Here is a 19,130-nt window from a genome sequence, read left to right on the forward strand (position 1 = left end):
GTTGGCTTCATTTTTCCCCCTTTTTTTCTACACACAACCCTCCACCGGCAATCACCCAAAGGTGAAATGCACCAGCAGAAAGGCCATCTCCAGGCGGTTGGCGAGTAGAAAAGGTGGTTGTTGGGCAAGTGCAAGGCCGCAACACATGCCACTATGCAGCCGATAAGCCCCCTCGCCTCTCGGGTCGTTACTTTCCATCTCGAAAAAAAGAAGAAAAGGAAACCACTCTCGCGTGGAGGGGAGAGATTGATTAAGTTAATCGGTCATCGGTTGCGTTTAAGTCACCTCCTCGTGGGTCTAATCAAACGGGGCATTTTGCACACGCGCGCTCCAGCTTGGGCCGGAAACCTTGAAGGTGGTTCCAGCAACCATGCTAGGGCACACCTAATTAGCCTCCTGGACCTTTCTTGGGTACGCGTGTGTGTGTTTGGGAGCGTGCGTTTCGTTCTGCTTCGGTTGCGCCACACAAGCTTTAGCAGGTTGGTTTGTGTGGTTTTGCAACGCCACCATACCGAACCTAATGTGGCGCTGATCGACCGTACTCTGGAGGTGGTGCATTCGATTCGACCTCGCTGATAAGCGCTACACGCTTGTGGCAGTTGAGAGTGTGGTCCACCCGCTCGAAAAAGCCTCGATCAAGGTCTGGTGCGCTTTCGGTTACTAATAGCGCCAGGGCGTTATGTGAGACGATTTGTGATGCAATCACACACACACGCACGCACACACACGCACACACCTGCTAATGCACCGGGAGCCCCCCATGAAACAAAGCGCATCCATTTGTATTAATCAAATCTGTTGCGCGCGGTGTCTTTAAGTGAAGTACCACCCTGCGGCTGATATTCGAACAGCAACGCTGCAGATGATCGCTTTTAGAGTGCGCAAAATCGCTTTAATGGAGCTAACAAACCGTAACTGAACGTTCGCAAGGGTGCAGAGTGCGGCGTGTGGTAGCAAAATCATCCACCGTTTGCCATTTTTTTTTATTTGTTGCTCCTGTTCAGGCTATTTTCTGGCTCTTTCATCCCCATCGAAAACCCCACCAGTGAGGTGTTAATACATTGTTTATTTATTTTCATTTCCCTACCCATGTCTCGGGGGGCGGTCATCCCAAAATCATCTCCCTCGTTGCGTGGAAAGCGAGCGAAACGAAATGAAGGAAAACACACACACCGAAAAGCACTCAACCTGCGAGCCTTCCAGCCGATAACATCCCCATCCAGAACGGGGCTCAGCGAAGCGGCTCCGATCTGCGTGTACTCGGAGAAGAAGCCCCAAAGAGAGATAACTTCTAATTGGTGTTATTACCCGATCCCGGGCTTTTCCGCGCTTTTCCTCGTGCGATCGTTAGCGCATACCGTACAAAAGGGGAGGGATCGATGACCGAGCGGGTTGCGAGCAAATATTAAGACGTTTCGGCGATCGATTCTTCCCCTTTTTTTAGTCGGCCTTTAAAGCGCTGCAACAGCGGCGCGTTTAGGTACCAATTAGAAAAGGGAATGCGCGCCCATCGTTGCTTCATTTAAAGGTTCTCTCGTTCTCTCTCTCTCTCTCTCTCTCTCTCTCTCTCTCGCTTAGTTTGAGCTTCTGAGCGACGCAAACATGCAACGGTCTGTGAGCTGAACACTCGTCGGGACGCATGTCTGAACCGAAACGCCAGGACTTCTGGTCTATTCTAGGGGGCTTTTAACCAACCACCAAACAGCGCTTTCCCTCACGGGGAAAAAAAACCTCGCTCAGGATGGCTGGCTGGGTTGCATTCGACCGAATCGTGCCAACCGCCAGAACTATTCAGCGTGAATTTCGCAGCCCTATTCGCTTGTCTATTCGGTTCGGTCAAACAACGCTCGCACGCTGTTCTCCTGCGAGGAAAACAACCATTCTGAGCGCTCGTTGTTTCGTAACTGTCCCTTAACGATGGCCCGTTCGGTTGTTGGGTGGTATTGGGTGGCATTACAGCATAATAATCGATTATGTACCACAGCGAACCCCGCGCGAACGAAAGCAGGAAGAAACTCGAACCCCGAAACAGTCGCGCCCCCGAACAGCTCACCCTGTGGGTTTGTTCTTTCGCCCTGGTTCGAGAGCCCGCGGAATGTAACGTGAAAAACGTGACTGAGCGTCCACTTTGTATACTGGTGTGCTGGTTCTGTGTGGCACAAGCGCGCGCGGAAAATCGCGACCGTTGGCTAACTGACGTTGGGGTTTTGTGGGGCTGTCGCAACAATCCCTGAAGACCGTCTGACTGATTGCGGGCCCATCTCGAACCATCACCTGCCGATGTTTCGATTGTTCCGGAGGTGTCAGTGACGCAACTAACCAACCGACCACGAAAGCGAAGGCTCACTTTTCCACGGAATCGCAGCCCAGCTGACATCCCATCCCATGGGTGAAAGAAAAGCGCCCTGAGAGACTGCCCGTCCTTCGGCCCCGATGTATGTGGTGCATTTTTTGTAACCCAGCTGACGGCAGGAGTTGACGATAAATAGAGCACTGTGGAAAATGTGTCTACCGGCCTCCAGCTTTACCAGCGGGATGTTTGCGCATTGCCGCACGTCGCACGGCTTGAAGCTAATAATTCGCCGGGTTGTGATGAATTTTGCGCACCCTTAATGTGCCGCTGACAGGTTGGGTGCGTTTTTTGTTTTCTTTTTCCTTTTTTGGTCGTTTTTTACAACACTCGCAACACTCTTCGCCCTGTTGACACATTGCGAAGCTCACGCCGGGGTGTTTCTTTCGCACGCATAATTCACCATCACCCTGCGGAAGGTGTCGTTGGGTCGTTTTTTCTTTTCGCTCCATATTTTTCCCCCCAAACACCAGGACTGTTTTTGTCCCCATTTATTTCCCCGTTTTTAAAACCCGTTGAGGGTTAAATTGCTGGCGCTCGCTTCGTCTGGTGGGCACGTTTTGGACCGCAAAAACGTTGTGACTGGCTTTGTACGGCTGCTAGCTGCTGGGACCCAAAAGCCCTTCAGCTAAACCCTGGTGAACGTAAACAGAACCGAGGGCCCTTTTTGCCAGGGGCGTTTTTGGGACCGGTTACCCATGGGACACAAGCGCGATAAGAATGACGCCTCCAGACACCGGATTACGCTGATCTGTTCGGTCAGAAGTTGATCTTCCAACCACGAGCGGTTGTGATCTTTCCCAACACTTTCCCTTTCGCTAAAAATGAGCATGATCGAAGGCTTATCAATCGGGCCGTTGTTTCGGCTCCGTTCTGGCGCAAAAAATCCTCTCTCACGAGTTGATCTTGCAACGAAACCGAAACGTAAATTCCCACGCCACGTCTCTGCTGATGGCAATCCAATTCCACCGAAAGAGGTCTGCAATTCCCTAAAAACATCTACCGGATCCTGCCCCAATTGGTGACGTGCCTGCGCGATGAAGTCATCGCTCCCTCGTCGCCACATCGGACGTTCGCGATCTTCATTAGATTGATCGATCGAGCCCGTGGGTCCGGCCCTGTCGTACCTTCGCGCACCACACGCACGTTATCAGTGACATAACATTGTCATTTGTCCGTTGGCCAAACGAGAACGCGGCTGAACCAATCACGCTTTGATCTCCAGCCGGCGCCCGGTCGGGTCTTATCAATTAATTGAAAGTTTTTCCCTTTTTTTCCCCTTGTGCTTAAAACAACCGAAACATCACACCGCGCTCCTCACGTTCATGCTCACCTTCGTGTGTGTGTGGGGGGGGGGGGTGTGTTTTCCAACCCTCTCGAAAAGGTGATAAAAGCGCTGCTAATATCTCCCGCGAACACCGTGTCCGTGTGATAGAAACGCTGGCCTCCCTAATTGATAGCTCATCAACCGACCCCACATCGGGTCTGTCAGTGGCCGATCTCGTACAATGATGAAGTGAAGCAAACCACCACCCACCTAACCCTCCCAAAAAACGGGACTCCTCGGAAAACATACGCTGGGTGCGTTTTTCCACGCGCGTTCCGGGATCGTTATCAGTACTGCGCATCGCCGCGCTGGAGTTTGGGCCTTTTGGTCTGTTTTTCCAACCACAACCAGACCATCAAGTAAGAAAAAAGGGACAACAAAAATCTGCAGGTAACAACGTTGCGCACCGCGCGATATCAATAACGCAAGCGCGTAAAAACAATTTCGAGGTCAACCGGGCGCAGCAGTAGTGATGTGTTTTTGATGAAGTCTCAGCCCCTGGTTTGGTGGAGCTGGTCGAACGAGGGTTCTTCTGGGAGAAGACGACCTCGTCGTGTGGGGAGGCGATATAATGTAAATTTAATACCGCGGCCTACCAGTTGACCCCTTTTGCACGTGTGAAGCCACCGATCACCGATCCGTGGGGACGAAATTACTGCGAAAAACCCTCGTCGTCCTGCGAGCCAACAAGAGCCTGGAACTGGTTTCGTGTCGTTGCGATATTTCTCTGGCATCGGCGATCGCAAGGTCCAGGGTCACGAGCACGCCGTACAGGAGACGTTCATCATTAGGTAGGTTGCTCTGAAGGACACACACCGCTCTTGTGCGCTCTTCTTTATCATTATCGGGCCACATTGGGCTCGGCGAAGGAAGAAGCTGTCGTCCTAGATGCGCACGCCCAAGGAAATCAAGACGTCAGGTCTGTTTGGTCTCGCCCTCAGGTATCCTTCACCGCATCTCCGGTGTCTCGGTGCGTCAGAATGTACCCAGGGTGTGCCTAATTATGGTGATGATGGATGCTAAAAGGAAGCGCACTGACACTCCTTCCGACGAACCTGTCCGGCGAGTGTCACGCTGATCCGTGGAGTCTGGTGCTTTAATTACCGACTGGTATGGTCGGGTGCCATCAGGGCGGGTTTGGAACTCGTCCCAATCCACGTGACGGTCGTTCGCAGGACGATGTTGACCGTTTAACAGCGGTTTCGTAAGAGCGAGGGCTCTCAATTACATGGCCGGGTGGATAAAAATGGCTCATAATTTAAATGCCCCACCAAAGGGCTTACCAATTTCCACTTTTCATATTTAATGCCAAAACACGTGGCTTGAATCGACACACGTGGGGGTAATTTTTACCACAACAACAACAACAAAAAAGCACGACCTCAAAATCAGTTCTAATGCAATCACCTCAATAGAATTGAAGCCCGACGCGTCTTCCGGTGGTTCAGAATGAAATCGTTACATTAACCGCGTAACAATGGCCGAACGCTGAATGGCTGAGGCTCTGAAGGTCGCCACCGAAATGGGCGAAAACAACGACATTAACCTGAAGCTGGCGTGATCATACGGCGCATCTCCACCTGTTGCGTTGGTTGCGGCGCCAGGCTCATAAAAGAGCCGCATAAAATGGGTGGCTCGAGTGGCCTAAATGGGCACGCTTAACATTGACACTTTCACACTCATCTACCCCTTCGAACGGGGTGTATTCAAATTGAAATGAGCTACAAATAATGCGATCTTAATCAATCGTTTTACACATGTCGGCACTTTGCTTTCGTGCGCAATTACACGAGGGTTTTTCTCCCAAAGGGTTGGGCGCACATGGTGTAAAATAGAGCGCAAGCCAATGGAACGTGATTTGACGGTTTACCCGAAATTTGCTCCATCAAACCTTGGAGGTTTTATTTTTTTTCTCTCGCTATTTTGCAAGCGCTAGCTTTTCTATCAAATCATCTGCAATCTATTTGCAACTGTATATTCTTCATTTTTTTTTTAGAGAGCATTTTCTCATTGGTTTCTCGGTCCGTTTTATTTTTTTGCAAAACATTTTACGGGTGGAAAAAAAAAGTACACAAAATTTGCACAAACCTACCAAAGCGTAACGATTGCACCAGGGAGCGGGCTAATTTCCCGGGCAAATTTTTCACAAACAAGAACTTGCAGGCCTTGGCCGTGGCACCGATTGGGCACTAACGGTGTGAGCGAGAGAGAGAGAGAGAGAGAGAGAGAGAGAGAGAGAGAGGGAGAGATTTTCGTTACTTCCCAGATCCGGATCTGTCGAAATCGCCAGCCAAAAAGGCAGGTTGATGATGATCGCCCGCTGACTTCGAACAGATTGCTGCACCGGTTCGGTGGGATGCGGTGAAACGGTGGGAGCCCTTTCCAATTATCCTCCCCCCCCCCAGTTCCCCCACCTGGTGGCTCGAAAACGGAAACGCATGGGAACGCGATTCGCGATCAGCGCCTGCAGGCGGTGGAACCATCGGAGCGTTAATTCGCTTCCCATAGAGCACACTCGGGTTTCGGGTGGAGAATCTGTATGAGCTTTTCTTTTCCCCACGCTGCGCTTCTTTCTCTTCTGTGTTGCTTTAAATCCTCGCATGTCTCCCCGCGTACAGCTTCTCCTCAGGCTGAGCCGTGCAGAAATCGCATTAGGCAGCTCGCGATCGCTCGTGCCTTCGTGAGCGGTTCTTTTTCTCACAGTTCCCAACACCACAACCCCAAAAACCGTTGGCCCTTTCTGACGGTGGCGTGCCCTCTGGCGCGCCCGGGTGTCAAAGGTAAAAAGGGGGAGGGCTACCTTACGATGGAGAGCAAAAAAAAAGGCTCGAGTTCCCATGGAACGCGGAAAAAAAGGTGGGAAAAGCGTACTAACGAAGAAGAAGGCACTCGCAACACATACGGTGGGGTGTTTAGCTCACTCTGGGGGATGGATTATACAAAAAAGCATTCACACACACACGTCCGTGTATTCCACCCGAAAACCTAAACCACGCGAGCTGCCTCGAGGCGAAGTCAAATATCTAATTTATGTCTCCTATTAATATTTATACATTCATCAACATCACTCCCATGCATGGGTTTGCTCGCAGGGATCACATCTTCTTCTCGTTCCACCGGCACAGGTGAATGGTGATCGTGCTCACTGGTGGGGGGAACCTTTTTAAAAAACCCTCCCTGAAGATTCACCCTCCAAAAAAAAAAAGCAAGCCACCGCCACCCAAGTACGAGTGAAAGGTCAACGATTTTCTTTCACCTGTTGCGACGAATTCCCTTTCTCCGTTTGAGCACGTACTGATGGTTCCGCGTGTGATCACGCTGGTGATGGTAGTGTTGGTGCACCAGCAGCCACCCTTTCGATGGCCCTTCAACTGTTTCCAAGTGTTGCGAATCGAAAAAAAAACCCCCGCTAGAGCAGGGAAACACTTTCAGCCTCTCTGGACGATCTGACATTTCTGATCCATCCGTCTGAGGATGAGCCGCCTTCCAAAACCGAGCCCACCGAAACTTTATCGCCTTCCCAAGCGCGCGATTGGAGCATCCCGCTCAACTCTCTCACCAAAAGGGGTGGAATCGCTTGGAAGGGAGGAAAAACAAAACGGCAAATCAGCGGTCTCGGTGCGGTCCCGACGCGCGCATGATTGATTGCCGCCGATCGGTGATCGTTAATCACAGAGGACGACCTCCGAGACCGGTGTTAAATGAATTTCTGAGGGCTGAACGTCTTGCACGAACCCGGGCCAGGAAGCTGAACCCGACCGCTACAAGTGGCCTCCAGCTGTGACGCAAACTGTGAGTCAAATGTCAAGCGAATGGGATGCGATCTCGGTCTCGGTGAAAGCTTGCAGGAGTTTTTTTTTCGTGCACTCCAGGGATGAGTAAGTTCGGGCGTTTTGTCGGTTGCGAAAATGGTAACCATAACGCGTTGGAACAAACGATTAATTAAACGATCTTTATAAACCACGATCGGTTTGCCAATTGTGCCTGAAATTCCAAGCGTTTCCAAGCGCATGCTCGTTTAGGTTCACAATGTTCGACTGCACGAGGTAGTAAATTCGCTAAATTACCTTAATTTACCGCAAAAGGGTCTCAATAAAACCAGATTGCGATTGCACGTGGATAAACGGATAAACAAAAAACACACGAACGAAGAAAAAAAACTCATTGGCACTGGCTCACAATCGTCATCGCCTGCTGTCATCGCGTACAATCTTCAGGAGGATCGAACGCAAACGAGATGGGGATTTTTGTTTCTTTCCACTTCACGTAAACGACGCTTTAAACGGCTTCTTACACCTTCATCGATTGACTATTTATGCGCAACTAAATCTAAACGAAACCGGCAACTAATGTACGGGTAAAAAAAAATCCCCGTCCGACGTCAAGTGAATTTCCCATTCACGTTCTGGCAGCACTGGCGCAACTCGTGAGGTTAGTTCACTGGCGTCGATTTCAATCTCAGATAGTGACGATCTTGCGGGATCCGGGAGAACGAGTTCTAGCCAGGCGCCAAGCTTGCAAGTGCGTGCCGTCTGGTGAGTTTGTTCTGGTACAAGAAGAAAAAAAAAGGATCGCGATCACGTGCGTCGTGTGCCGGTAACCGGTCGTGGTGCAGACTGGTGCTTGTCTTATCGGCCATTAGCGTGCCGCGCGTTGTCGGAGGAATACGCGCGGTTCAACACGCGTCCGGGTCTTGTTTCCTTCCAGGCCACACCATCGCCGGTCGGGTTTTCTGCGGAATGCGGTGACATAATTTGTGGAAAGCCCCCACGATTTAATGCCTCAGTCAGCGAGCGAGTCTCCGGTGGGGTTGGGTTGGCAGCGAAACACAGCGGGATGGAACATAATAAATGTCAACCATCATTTGCCCGTCGGTGGCGTGCAGTCGTCGGCGAAAGAATTGAAATTAATTATTTGCATGTCGCCGCTGGCCCTCGTCGCCAGTCGCAACCCCCCGGGTTGGGCGGTTGTTTGCGGCGCCAGGGATGGGTGAGAGAAGGCTACCTGCAGTTTGAGTACACACCTGCAGAATGAGGTGAGTTGAGATAATCAACCTGAAACCGAAATGCAACCGGTGGCAGTGAATGACAAATAAAAGGAAGCGAGAATGAGAGAGAGAGAGACAGGGAGATGGCAAAACAGAAAACGAACATAAGTAATAATCCGCAAAGAAAAGCGGGAAAATATTTTGCACAAAATACAAATGGTGGCTTCCATCGCTCGCGTATGCAGCGCAAACTCGCATACCTAACGCAAATTCCACCTCACTCGGAGTCGCTGGAAAAAAAAACCAACCCGCGCAACAAGCGATCGTGGCGGTACGAAAGCTTGCGAAATTAAACAACAGCGGCAACGAAAGAGAGAAGCGAATACAAAAAAAAACAGCACACAAACCGGGCTAGGCTAGCTCCTAACCCCAACGCACAGGGTGGCATGCGGGTTTTCGGGGACGAAATCGATTTATTTTAATTTCGAACCATTTTCAAGCCTCTCCACAATCGGGCGCGCGATGGAGGCAAACGCCGTGCAACAACTGCACGTACCGTGGCCTAGAAAAACCGCGACAAACCCCCACGTCGGAAAAGCGGAAGGCATCATCGTGGGGCTCAGAAAAAAACTGCCTTTACATGTACCGCAAAAAGAGGGTGGGTTTACAAGAAAAAAAAATGCACCACACCCCCTAGTGGGCGGAAAATTCACATTGCTAGAAAAAAAAACCAGGCCCCCAAAAATGCAGACACAAATGGTGGTTTTTGGTACGCGGCAAAAAAAGGAGAAGCTAAAACCAGAAAAGTAGGCTCGCGAAAACCCAGCAAGTGCATTCACCCATTCGCGATCGAGCTGAGGATCCGAATTTGCACAGCTTCCTTGGATCTGGCGAAAGTTGGCTTTTTTTGCTATTTTTGGGTTTTTATTTTTGGCTCCGAACCGCCAACCGAACACAACCGTGGAGTCGAAAAGAAAAGCGTGCACTTTCTGAGCGAGCCTAAAGCTAGTGTGGCGAGCAAACACAAAAAAAAACAGCCCCTAATCGGCGCCACTCGGTGACTGGTGGAAATCGATTCATGGTTTGCGAATGGTGCAGCGAATCGATCGCGCTGAGCTAGATCCGAATACGCGCTGCGAATGGCAACGGGTTGGAGTTGGTTCGAGGGTTTTCCCTATGCTTGAATGCAAAATTTCAAAGGAAACGCTACTCTCCTAATGATCTATCTAACACTCATCAAAGGCTTGTGTTCATTGCGGTGAAGTGGAACGTTTTCGGGGGGCACAAAAAGTTTCATCAAAGATACGATCAAACGGCAAATCTCACGGGGCTGTCTCCAAAAAATATTGCTTTTAGTGCATTACTCGCCATTGACTCACACCCATTTCATGGATCGATTCTGCTTCCTACTCGTGTACCTTCTCGAGTTCCACTGTACCAAGCCCCAGCGTGCTCCGCGAGAGCGTGATGTTGGGCGTTTTAATTCTTCTCCATCGAATTTTCCCCCAATTCCACCCACATCGGCTTTGTTTATAACGGGTCGGTTCCGTTCCATCTCGCACCAGACGAAATGCACTGGATGGAGGCGTGCGGCGAAACCGGTACCGATTCATCTCACCCACCACCCACACGGGGAGGAGGCGGCATTATTTTTAGAAATGTGTACATTCAATTGAAAGCGAAAAATGCTTAATAGTGAACCGGACAGAGCAACGCTGCCCCGAAAAGCAAAAAAAAAAGTGGAAAAAGTAGCACCAAAGGTGTAAGAAAATGGGTGCGGGAAAAATTGTATCACCGACGGGGCGAAATCTAACCGTTGGGAGGATGAAGAAAAACGGAAATGAATACAGCAAACATGGCCGGTGAGATGGCGCACGTTATAAGCAAATTATAAACCCGTGGAGAGATCCGGAGAAGATGGTAATCGAACACCAGCGCCGGTCTTGATGTCGATATGGCGCTGACGCGGATCGGTCCGAATGACAAATGATGGAATCGAGAGGGAAAAAAAAAACGCAAACCACTCATTTTGAAACTAATCATACGCCTTAAATGAAGTGCCGAACGGGGTGAGATTGGGGTGAGAATAAATTATACCCGGTGGAGGTGGCGCGACAAACAATGGTGGTAAAAATTGATGAAAGGCACAAGATTGTCTTTGGTTGTGTTTTTTCTCTTTGGATGTAAGAAAAAAAACACTCTAACCGATCGCATCAAGAGAAAGTGAGCGATGCGATAAAACAATATTGTGCGCTTTTTTATGGCTTACTTTTGTGTGTTTTTGTTTGTCTTCCTCCTTTAACGTATAAAAATTCGTTAGAGAACCAGAAACTCCGTTTTAGAGAAGACTCACTGCAAAACGTCTCTCGTAAAGAATATCTGGCAACACTGCTTCTAAGAGTTGTTCTGGATTTACCCAGGGGCATTGGGAAGTTTTTGTTCATTTTATTTATTTGTCTTTTTGTAATACCATCTACCCGTCGTCGTTGTTTTCGTCACGCTTAAATCTCGAACCGTGTGTTACCAGATCGTCTCAGGCACCGAGCTGCCCTGGCGCTGTTCTCCATATATTCAAATGCGAACGATTAGTAGGCAAAAATGTTTCGTCCTCAGTCGCGTCTCTGCGCGTTCTGAAACGGCACCATCGAATGCCCGCCACTGGCAAGAGTTTCGCATATTCCACCGGACATCTCTTTTTTTATTCTCCCTTTTCACCGTATCTCCACACCATCATTCTATCCTGGACCATGGTGGCCATGACAAACAGAAATTCTCGCATCCCGAAACGCAACACGAGAGATGCAGGACGAGAAAAGAATTCAGAAAAAACTACAAGAACGCAAAGAAGGTGTTCAACCACCCTCCAGAAGCGAGTTTAATCTTCCAGACGCTACAACGCGTACGCAAGCCGGCTTCGGTGTCGCACACTCACACACACACGCACACAAAAACCGGGAGGAAATATATAAATTATGAGCTAATACTAAAGGTCGTTGGATTTTTTGTTGTTGCTGCTGTCGTTCCACGATTCCAGCTCCACAAAGCCGGCCGGTAAATCCATGCCACCGAGCCAGCACCGGTTTGCTCGGTCACATCGACGAGGATCTCGACGCTCGACAGCGCGAACGGTCGGTAGCGTGGTTTCTCGCGTGCTATTGCGTGAGCGTCACCGAACACGTGTTTGGAGTTTGAAAAGATGCGCGAGAAACGCCCGAGTGCGACCCCTCGCAGAGGGAATCCGGTTTCCGAGGCAACGATAGCGATCGATACGATCACGGGATCATGATCGAGCTCGATACGATCAAGAATCCTGGCGTGGATCGAGCACTAGATATTTGAATGTGGAAATGAGCCAGATGGCACATAATTCACTGCACTTTGGATGCGAGAAATTCGAGACTGAGACTGTGTCCAAAATCTTAAAGATCGCTTGCAGAGCTGACGCTGGAGTAATCGCGATCCGGAATCGGTTTTGGGGTTTAAAATTCGCATCCTGACATCCATAAACCGGTCACAGGGAGCTCCCATAGAGCATGCTTCCAAATTCCACAAATATCCCAGACATCCGGACTCCTCGTGAGGTCTGGGAGTTCCTCGGGATAACTTCATCACACACACACACACACACACACACACACACACACACACAAACAAACACACTAACGTGCCTCCTGGCCAACATCCGGGTGCATCTGGGCAGAAAGAAACAACTGCAACGCCGTCACGATCGCCATCGATCGGTCGCGAGCCGGGCGAAGGGCAATAAATATTGATGACGGATTGTAAATCACGGCACCCGCCTCAAACACAGACACACATATGTGCGCGTGCGAGTAAAAGCGCGTGTCTGTACCACACGTGCGCAAACATACAATTTCCAGGCCTTTCGCTCATTCGCGTCCCACCGGAGATTACACCGCTTTAGGGCATGTTGGGCAGCTCCCTGGCGGCGACTTCCTTCGAGCGATCGACAAGCAAAAGGGCCACACAACCCCCTCACGCTGCTCGGTCGTTCATAAAGCAATTTACAATCTACTCCATGTTGAAGTCCACCAAACCGTTCTTTGGGTACGGTTCGCTCCCCGGACCGATCGTTCGTGTTTTAACTTCCGCTTCGCTCGTCCGGCGGTTGACAAAAGGGGTGAAGAGCTGTGGAGTGGTGGGGGAGAAGGGGAGAAGGGGAGGGAGGCATTTCCTTTCAGCCGGCGATCGCGATCGTTTCTCGAGGAAAAAAGAAAAAGGGCCTAATGCACTCACCGGTTCACTCGTGCGTTGCCATGGCAGCGTAACCGCACGCGATCATCACGATCCATGCCCTCCTTGTGCTTGTATATACATATACAACCCCCCCCCCCCTGGTGTGTGTGTGCCGATCGCCGTCTCTTATCTTTCACTCTCCCTTTGTGTGGGAGTGAAAGAGAGATGCGAGGGATTTTCTTTCTCCTTTCTCTTCAAACGATCAGTTCATTTCGCTTCCCGGCTAGGCTTCGCGATCGTCTTATTAGTGTAGTGCCGCGTGTTTGGCTGTGTGTTGGTGTGGTAGTGATCGCATCAGTGTGGTTTCTTTATCGTACTCCCCTCCCCCCCTCTCTCCACCCACCCCAACACCCCCCTTTTTAGAGTGGTCAAACCCATTTGAGCGCGAAGAAACCGCGGAAGTTTCCGTCACGATGACCAAACCCAACCACTGGACCCTCAAGAATGCATCCATCTTCGCGTCTATTTATCTACACGCTGCACCGAGTGCTCGTAACGGGACACACTCCCCGCGACCCCTTCACCAACCTTCATCACACGAGCACGAGTAGGGGCGGGGGACGACTTCCACTTGACTTCTCGACTTCGCGGCTTCAACATTGTCGTAGGAAGGTTTTCTGCCTGGCGCGCGGTCACGGTCAATTGGCGAAGCGAAGTGAACGGGAGAGGCTTGCAAGTGTAGAAATTGGGAAGTCACTTGAACAACCAACCACCTCCCAACCCCTTTTTAAGGGATGAAAGGGCCCCATCGAGCGGGCAGCGGACAATGTGTCGTTGTCGCGCTTAATGCTCAAATACAGCTTCCGCTCGGGCTTGGTTTTCATTGGCGTTCGCTCAGTTACCATGGGCGGAAGTAATCTGTGGTCGCCTGCAAATCGCACCTGCACTCGCTTATCAGGTGGTTCTCGGGAAGTCGGGAAGAAAAAGGGTGGCGAAGGGCGAGGGCTAGCTTAACGTCCGCCCGAACGAAGCGAACGTTTAATGGGCGAGTAAATGCCGGTGGTGAGCTAAATTGCTTTTACCGTCCAAGACGCGAGACCAATTCGCCGCGAAGTGATTAACTTCCGCTCGCTTGAGGGTTTTTTGCTTAAAAGTTAGCTCGCCTGTATGCGTGTACCGAGTGAGGTGTATTTCATGCCGTTAACACCTTGAGTGGCAAGCGTTTTTTTTTTTAGGAAAATCCACAGAATGCCAAGAACCAAGCGATTCTTGCTCCTATGCCATAGACACGATTGCACCGGCTCTAATTCTTCAGTCATATTTCTGGTTGGTCATAAATTTGATACAAAAGCTGATCAAGCGTTTTTTCCGTCACCCATAAGTGGGTGCCATGGCTCCCTGGAAATTTTGCCGTCACCCACTTTTCAGGGTGACGCGGCAATCAAGGTGTTAAAGGGCGCAAGATCGCGCAAAATGGTGCCCGAAATGCCACCTACGCGCGCCAGACGGTTTGATTTAGGGTTTATGTCACGCAAAAGAGCGAGAGCGAGAGCGAGAGATTACCAATTTTTGATTACAGAGGAACCAAAAAACCACACCACAAAAAATAAAGCGAAATAAAAATGAAAGGGATGGATTTTCCATCCCTGCCGGTCGGTTGATCGTTTTATCGGTCGAAAAAAAAAAGCCTACGCAATCGGCGTTTCGAGGTGGAACCAACGTCCCGCACGTCAAGGTCGTCCAGCCGCACCTACAACCCCCACGCGGGCTGAGTGTTTTTTTTTTTTGTTTTGACACTTTCCCTTTTTTTTTCTTTGTTTCCCGTGAGCCCTCGCACCCGATCGAGAACAATCTCCTCCCAGCCCAGCGCCGCGAGGTAATATATTGCGCTGTAACCGTTTCCCAGCCCGCCTTGTGGACGAGGCGGTCCGATTAGCGAAGTAATTGATTACACCCGCGAGCCCGCAAGCCCGCAAGAACCGGCTTTCGGAGGGGCTAGGCACCTGGCGATAAGCTGATGAGGTGAGATGAAGGGTGGAAAATCCAGCAGAGAGAAGAAAACGTCCCGGGTAAGGGGTGAGGGCTTATCTGCGGCGCTCTGAGCCACCTAAATTGCCCTCATAAAGGCAGGATTTCAAAACGCCGGTCGGCTTTCCAAACAACCCAAAGAGAAGACCTTCCGCTGTATGTTGTACTGCTGCAAAAACCCACCGCGAGACCTGACCATTTGGGGCTACTTGTGCTACTCCGCAGCAGCTCGAAAAATCGAACCGAGCTAGCGGATTTTCTGGCCGGAAAAACCGTTTCAAAACCGTTTCGGGAAGGTGTTCCAGGTGTGGAAGCCTGCAGGCAGATGGATGGCGCAAGATCTGATGCCTTAGTGCAACGGTCCAATTCCTCAGGTACTCGAACAAACCACTCGATTGGCAACACGTGGTGGTTGTTACTCCACTCATGCTCTCGTTCTCTCCCCATCTCTCTCTCGAGCTACCGCTATCAAGGTGCGAGCAAGCAGAACCTAATAGTCCGGTTCATTATCGGCCTTCCCTCTCCAGGTGGTCGAACACACCGGAGCCAAGTGCAGTCGATAACGTTTTGTTTTTTTTGTCGCTCCTTCCCAGAGGGAGGAACTCCAAAGTCTCCTTATCACGAACGCGGTTGCGGCCACCATCACACGAATGGCTCGCTGGTTTTCGCAGGAACATGAAGCCTTGTTTGCATCCGAGCATCTAGATGTCACTCGCATGGTCGGGACTTCCCGGAATGTTACGTTGATCACACGCTGCCAAGTAAACCGGGCCGGAAGCTTTTAAGAACATGAAACCCAAACACTTGCCGTTCATGTCCATTAGATGTCTAGAGCAGGCAAGCAGGAGTTGGTCCGGTACGTTCTTATCAGCCTTCCCGGAGAAGTTTACCACGCACGCAAACCTCCCGGAACGTGAGCGACTCAGAAAGGGGCAGCAGTTCATCAACAACCCGTTGAACGCGCACAATTCGCGCAATTTTCATACACGCACGCGGCAAAGCATAAACCAACGGATGACAGAACGCGCTGTTGACAGAAGGTTGTCTGGAAGGTGGAAATCTGGGTCGCAGTGGGTCCATAAATAACCTCGCTTTAAGCCATCACCGGACTCCAGCTCCCTTGTTGGCCTGTTCTGAGTGGCGCGGGGTTTTGTTTATTTGAAAGAAAAAAAAGTGTGGGATTTTCTGGGAAAGTGGGGGTTTTCCAGTTCCCCTTCAAGCACCTCCATTCGAGCTGAAATCGATTACGCATTGCAATCGCAAACGCCATCAGGGCTTCCAGCAGGGTCGAGAATGGTGGCCCTTATCAGCTCACAACGCCGGATGCAATACGCTTTAACGCTGCTCCCCTTTAGCTTACTTGTTTTGTGCGTAAACGGTGACGGTTTGATAGCTTTTTTGACTCATCAACAACAGCAACAACAACAAAAAAAAAACAAACAATCCAACACGCATTCCGCTAAGCCGCGACCGTTCCACGCCTAAGCATCGTTTATGTTCGCCAAAAAGGCACCCCCGAAAATCCACCTCCGTGTGGGTGTGAACAAAAGAGGGGTATGAGGTCCCTCCAGAAGGGGTGCGATACCCCACTCGATTAGCCACCCCGAGTGGGCTGAAAAAAGGGATGCGTGATAAGATTAGTCCGTCGCGCTTGCATAAGCCCACCCGGGGTTACTTGCCGGGCTTGTACTGCTCGTGTTTTAAAACGATTGCGATTACACGGTGGGCGCGAGCGTGTCACGTACATCGATTGTGGCCTCCCGAATGCTGTGCGTAAGCGGGGTTGTTCTTTATTGTGTTACTCTTTTCGTTTCGTTTCGGGAAGCGAATGTGTGACGCTGGGTGGCGTTTCGTAATCGAACGGTTGATGAATGAATGGAGATTGTTCAGAGGACCCTCTGTGACCCTCGATGGCGGATCGATCGCTGTTGATCCTTTGACGAGGAAGGATTTGACAGGAAAGCGATGAAGCCCCCTTTAAGGACTCGAGCTGCTGAAAATGCGCATATCGCTCGAAGAGGAAAATGCATCCAATCCTTATCAGATAATTGGCGAGGAAAAGTTTCAGCCATCTCGGATGGAAATTAATTCATTTCAGACGTATTTTCACACTGAACCCTTCGGAATCGAGGATCGAAAATTGTTCTATTTTGTTCATCCCCTAATTTGGACACACAAGGGGTGTGTTCTTCTTTCATCGCTTAGTTTTTTTCTTCTTTCTATTACATCACGCGCTCATGCAGCCAGGTGGAATCGAAAGCGAACGAACGAACGAACCGGCATGGGTGATGGGTGGGATGAAATCATTACCACCACCCCCCGGTGGGTGGGTGGAAAAGCGCCTGTGGAACGTCATGCGTACCTGCCGTTACGGAAAAAAACACATACACACACCCATACATACGGCTCATCCCGTCCTCATCCACAGCCATGTATAAAGACATTGATGAAAATGGTTGGCATTTTGGTGTGATTGCTTTCGGTCGTTTTGCTCTCTCTCTCATTCTCTCTCTCTCTCACTCTCTCTCACGAGATGAACAGGTGCCACCGAAAAGGGATGATACCGATGGGGGTGAAGTGTCATGATTTCTATTGTTGTTACCTCACCACATTAGCCGGCCATTCGACACGCGATAGAGAGAGAGAGAGAGAGAGAGTGTGTGTGTGCTCCTCTTTTTTGTTGCCTTTTTTTATTCCCCACTCCAAATAACACTTCTCGAGTTTGTCCACCCACTCGCGGGGGGATTAGAGAGTGTGGCGGGGGAGGAGGTGGGAAAACAACAGCAACAACAACATCACGCACACGCAGAGAAGAAGAGGAAAAGAAAGAAAAAAAGGCCCAACCAGGGCGCCGCCTGCTGCAAGTGCAATCAGTAACGGTTGGTTGGACGCTCGGAATTGATTGTCGCACTTTTGGTGGGGGGGGGGGGCACAGGAAGGCGAGCGGGGAGGTGGAGGGGGGAGATATCTGTGGAAAAACACAGAGCGAGGAAGAAGAGGAGTAGAAAAGAAAAAGGGCACAAACTGGGCTGGGAAAAGCGCAACCGCTCGGTTGCCTTGTCTGCCTGCCTGTTGGCTAATCGATTTATATCTCTCCTTCCCCCGTTGGGGGTGGGGGAGTGGGAGAGAAGGGAGAGACAAGGCACGCCGGAAGTGGCGCATATATTCTGTTCGCGGAGGCGCGCGTGTACGTTTCGAAACACCGCCCGAACCGGAGTACTCACGCAATAATAGCCTCTGAAACGCTGCGCCGCGGTGAACAATTTGGCTGGGTTGTGTACCTCCCAGGGGAGAAAAAAGGCCGGCAGGAAGAAGGGTGGGGAGAGGATACGCCGGTCCAGACCGCATTTTACTTTCACTTCCCGCGCCCGAGTAAAAGGACGTGAAATAATAAACAAGCGCACACGAAGCGAGAGAGAGGGAAAGAAAAGCGCTCCAAGCGCCGAAATTGATTAGCTTCGATTCGGAAAGTCCCAAATCAATCTCCCTCCGCGCCCCCTCCCCCGGCCGCCAGTGACCCAATTTTCCTCCTCCCCCATCCAACCAACCCCCCACCCCATCCACACCCAACGACATGTGGGTGGGTGGAAGCATAAATCGACCGGACACATGTGTTCTCTCGCTTCACTTCGCGCGGCTCGTGGGTTTATGATCGCGGGGACTCTGGCACATGTTTCAATTACTTTACCAGCACTCTAAAGTCGTCCAGGGGGTGGAGGAAGGGGGAGGGGGGTGGAGGTGAGAGAGAGAGAGAGAGCTAGACACACACACACACATATGTACACACTTGGGGAGATTTTCCTTGATTCTAATCTCGAAACCTCATGCGCCTCACAATGGACGTCGTTGATCGGGAAAGAGAAGGGGGATGGGGGGACGGGGGGGTGAGAAGGATCGCGGGAGGAATACGAAAGACGGAGATCGCCGGCAAAGCCAGACAACACCCCCCACACCCCACACACCCACACCTACACAAGCGCAACACTATTAATAGTGTCGTTTTGCAGTTTGTTTCATGTCGCTCCAGGTTTTCGGTGCCCCGATTCGGTTTTGATGGCGCCTGGGAAGATCGTCGAGTTCACCCACGCCACCGCCACAACCAAGCACACCTCCCAAATGTGTCCATCACACTTACCGCATCGAGATCGGTGTCCCAGATGTCCTTCAGGTCCCCGTCGTCGAAATCCATCGCGTTTAGGTAATCCAGCTTGGCGGCCGTGTGGTTTTTGCTGGTCCCGGGT

At 50.8% G+C, this 19,130-nt stretch overlaps 1 protein-coding gene across 1 annotated transcript in view; it reads right to left on the bottom strand.

Moving 5' to 3' along the window:
• LOC128722095 (cyclic AMP response element-binding protein A) overlaps positions 1–19,130 on the bottom strand; it is an 81,606-nt gene extending 62,476 nt beyond the window's left edge. The window contains exon 1 of the mRNA XM_053815925.1: positions 19,025–19,130. Coding sequence (XP_053671900.1) covers positions 19,025–19,078 — 54 coding nt within the window. The 5' untranslated portion in view covers positions 19,079–19,130. The remainder of the gene's footprint in view (positions 1–19,024) is intronic.

This window comes from Anopheles nili, chromosome 2, assembly GCF_943737925.1.
Source record: "Anopheles nili chromosome 2, idAnoNiliSN_F5_01, whole genome shotgun sequence".
Classification (NCBI taxonomy): Eukaryota; Metazoa; Arthropoda; class Insecta; order Diptera; family Culicidae; genus Anopheles; species Anopheles nili.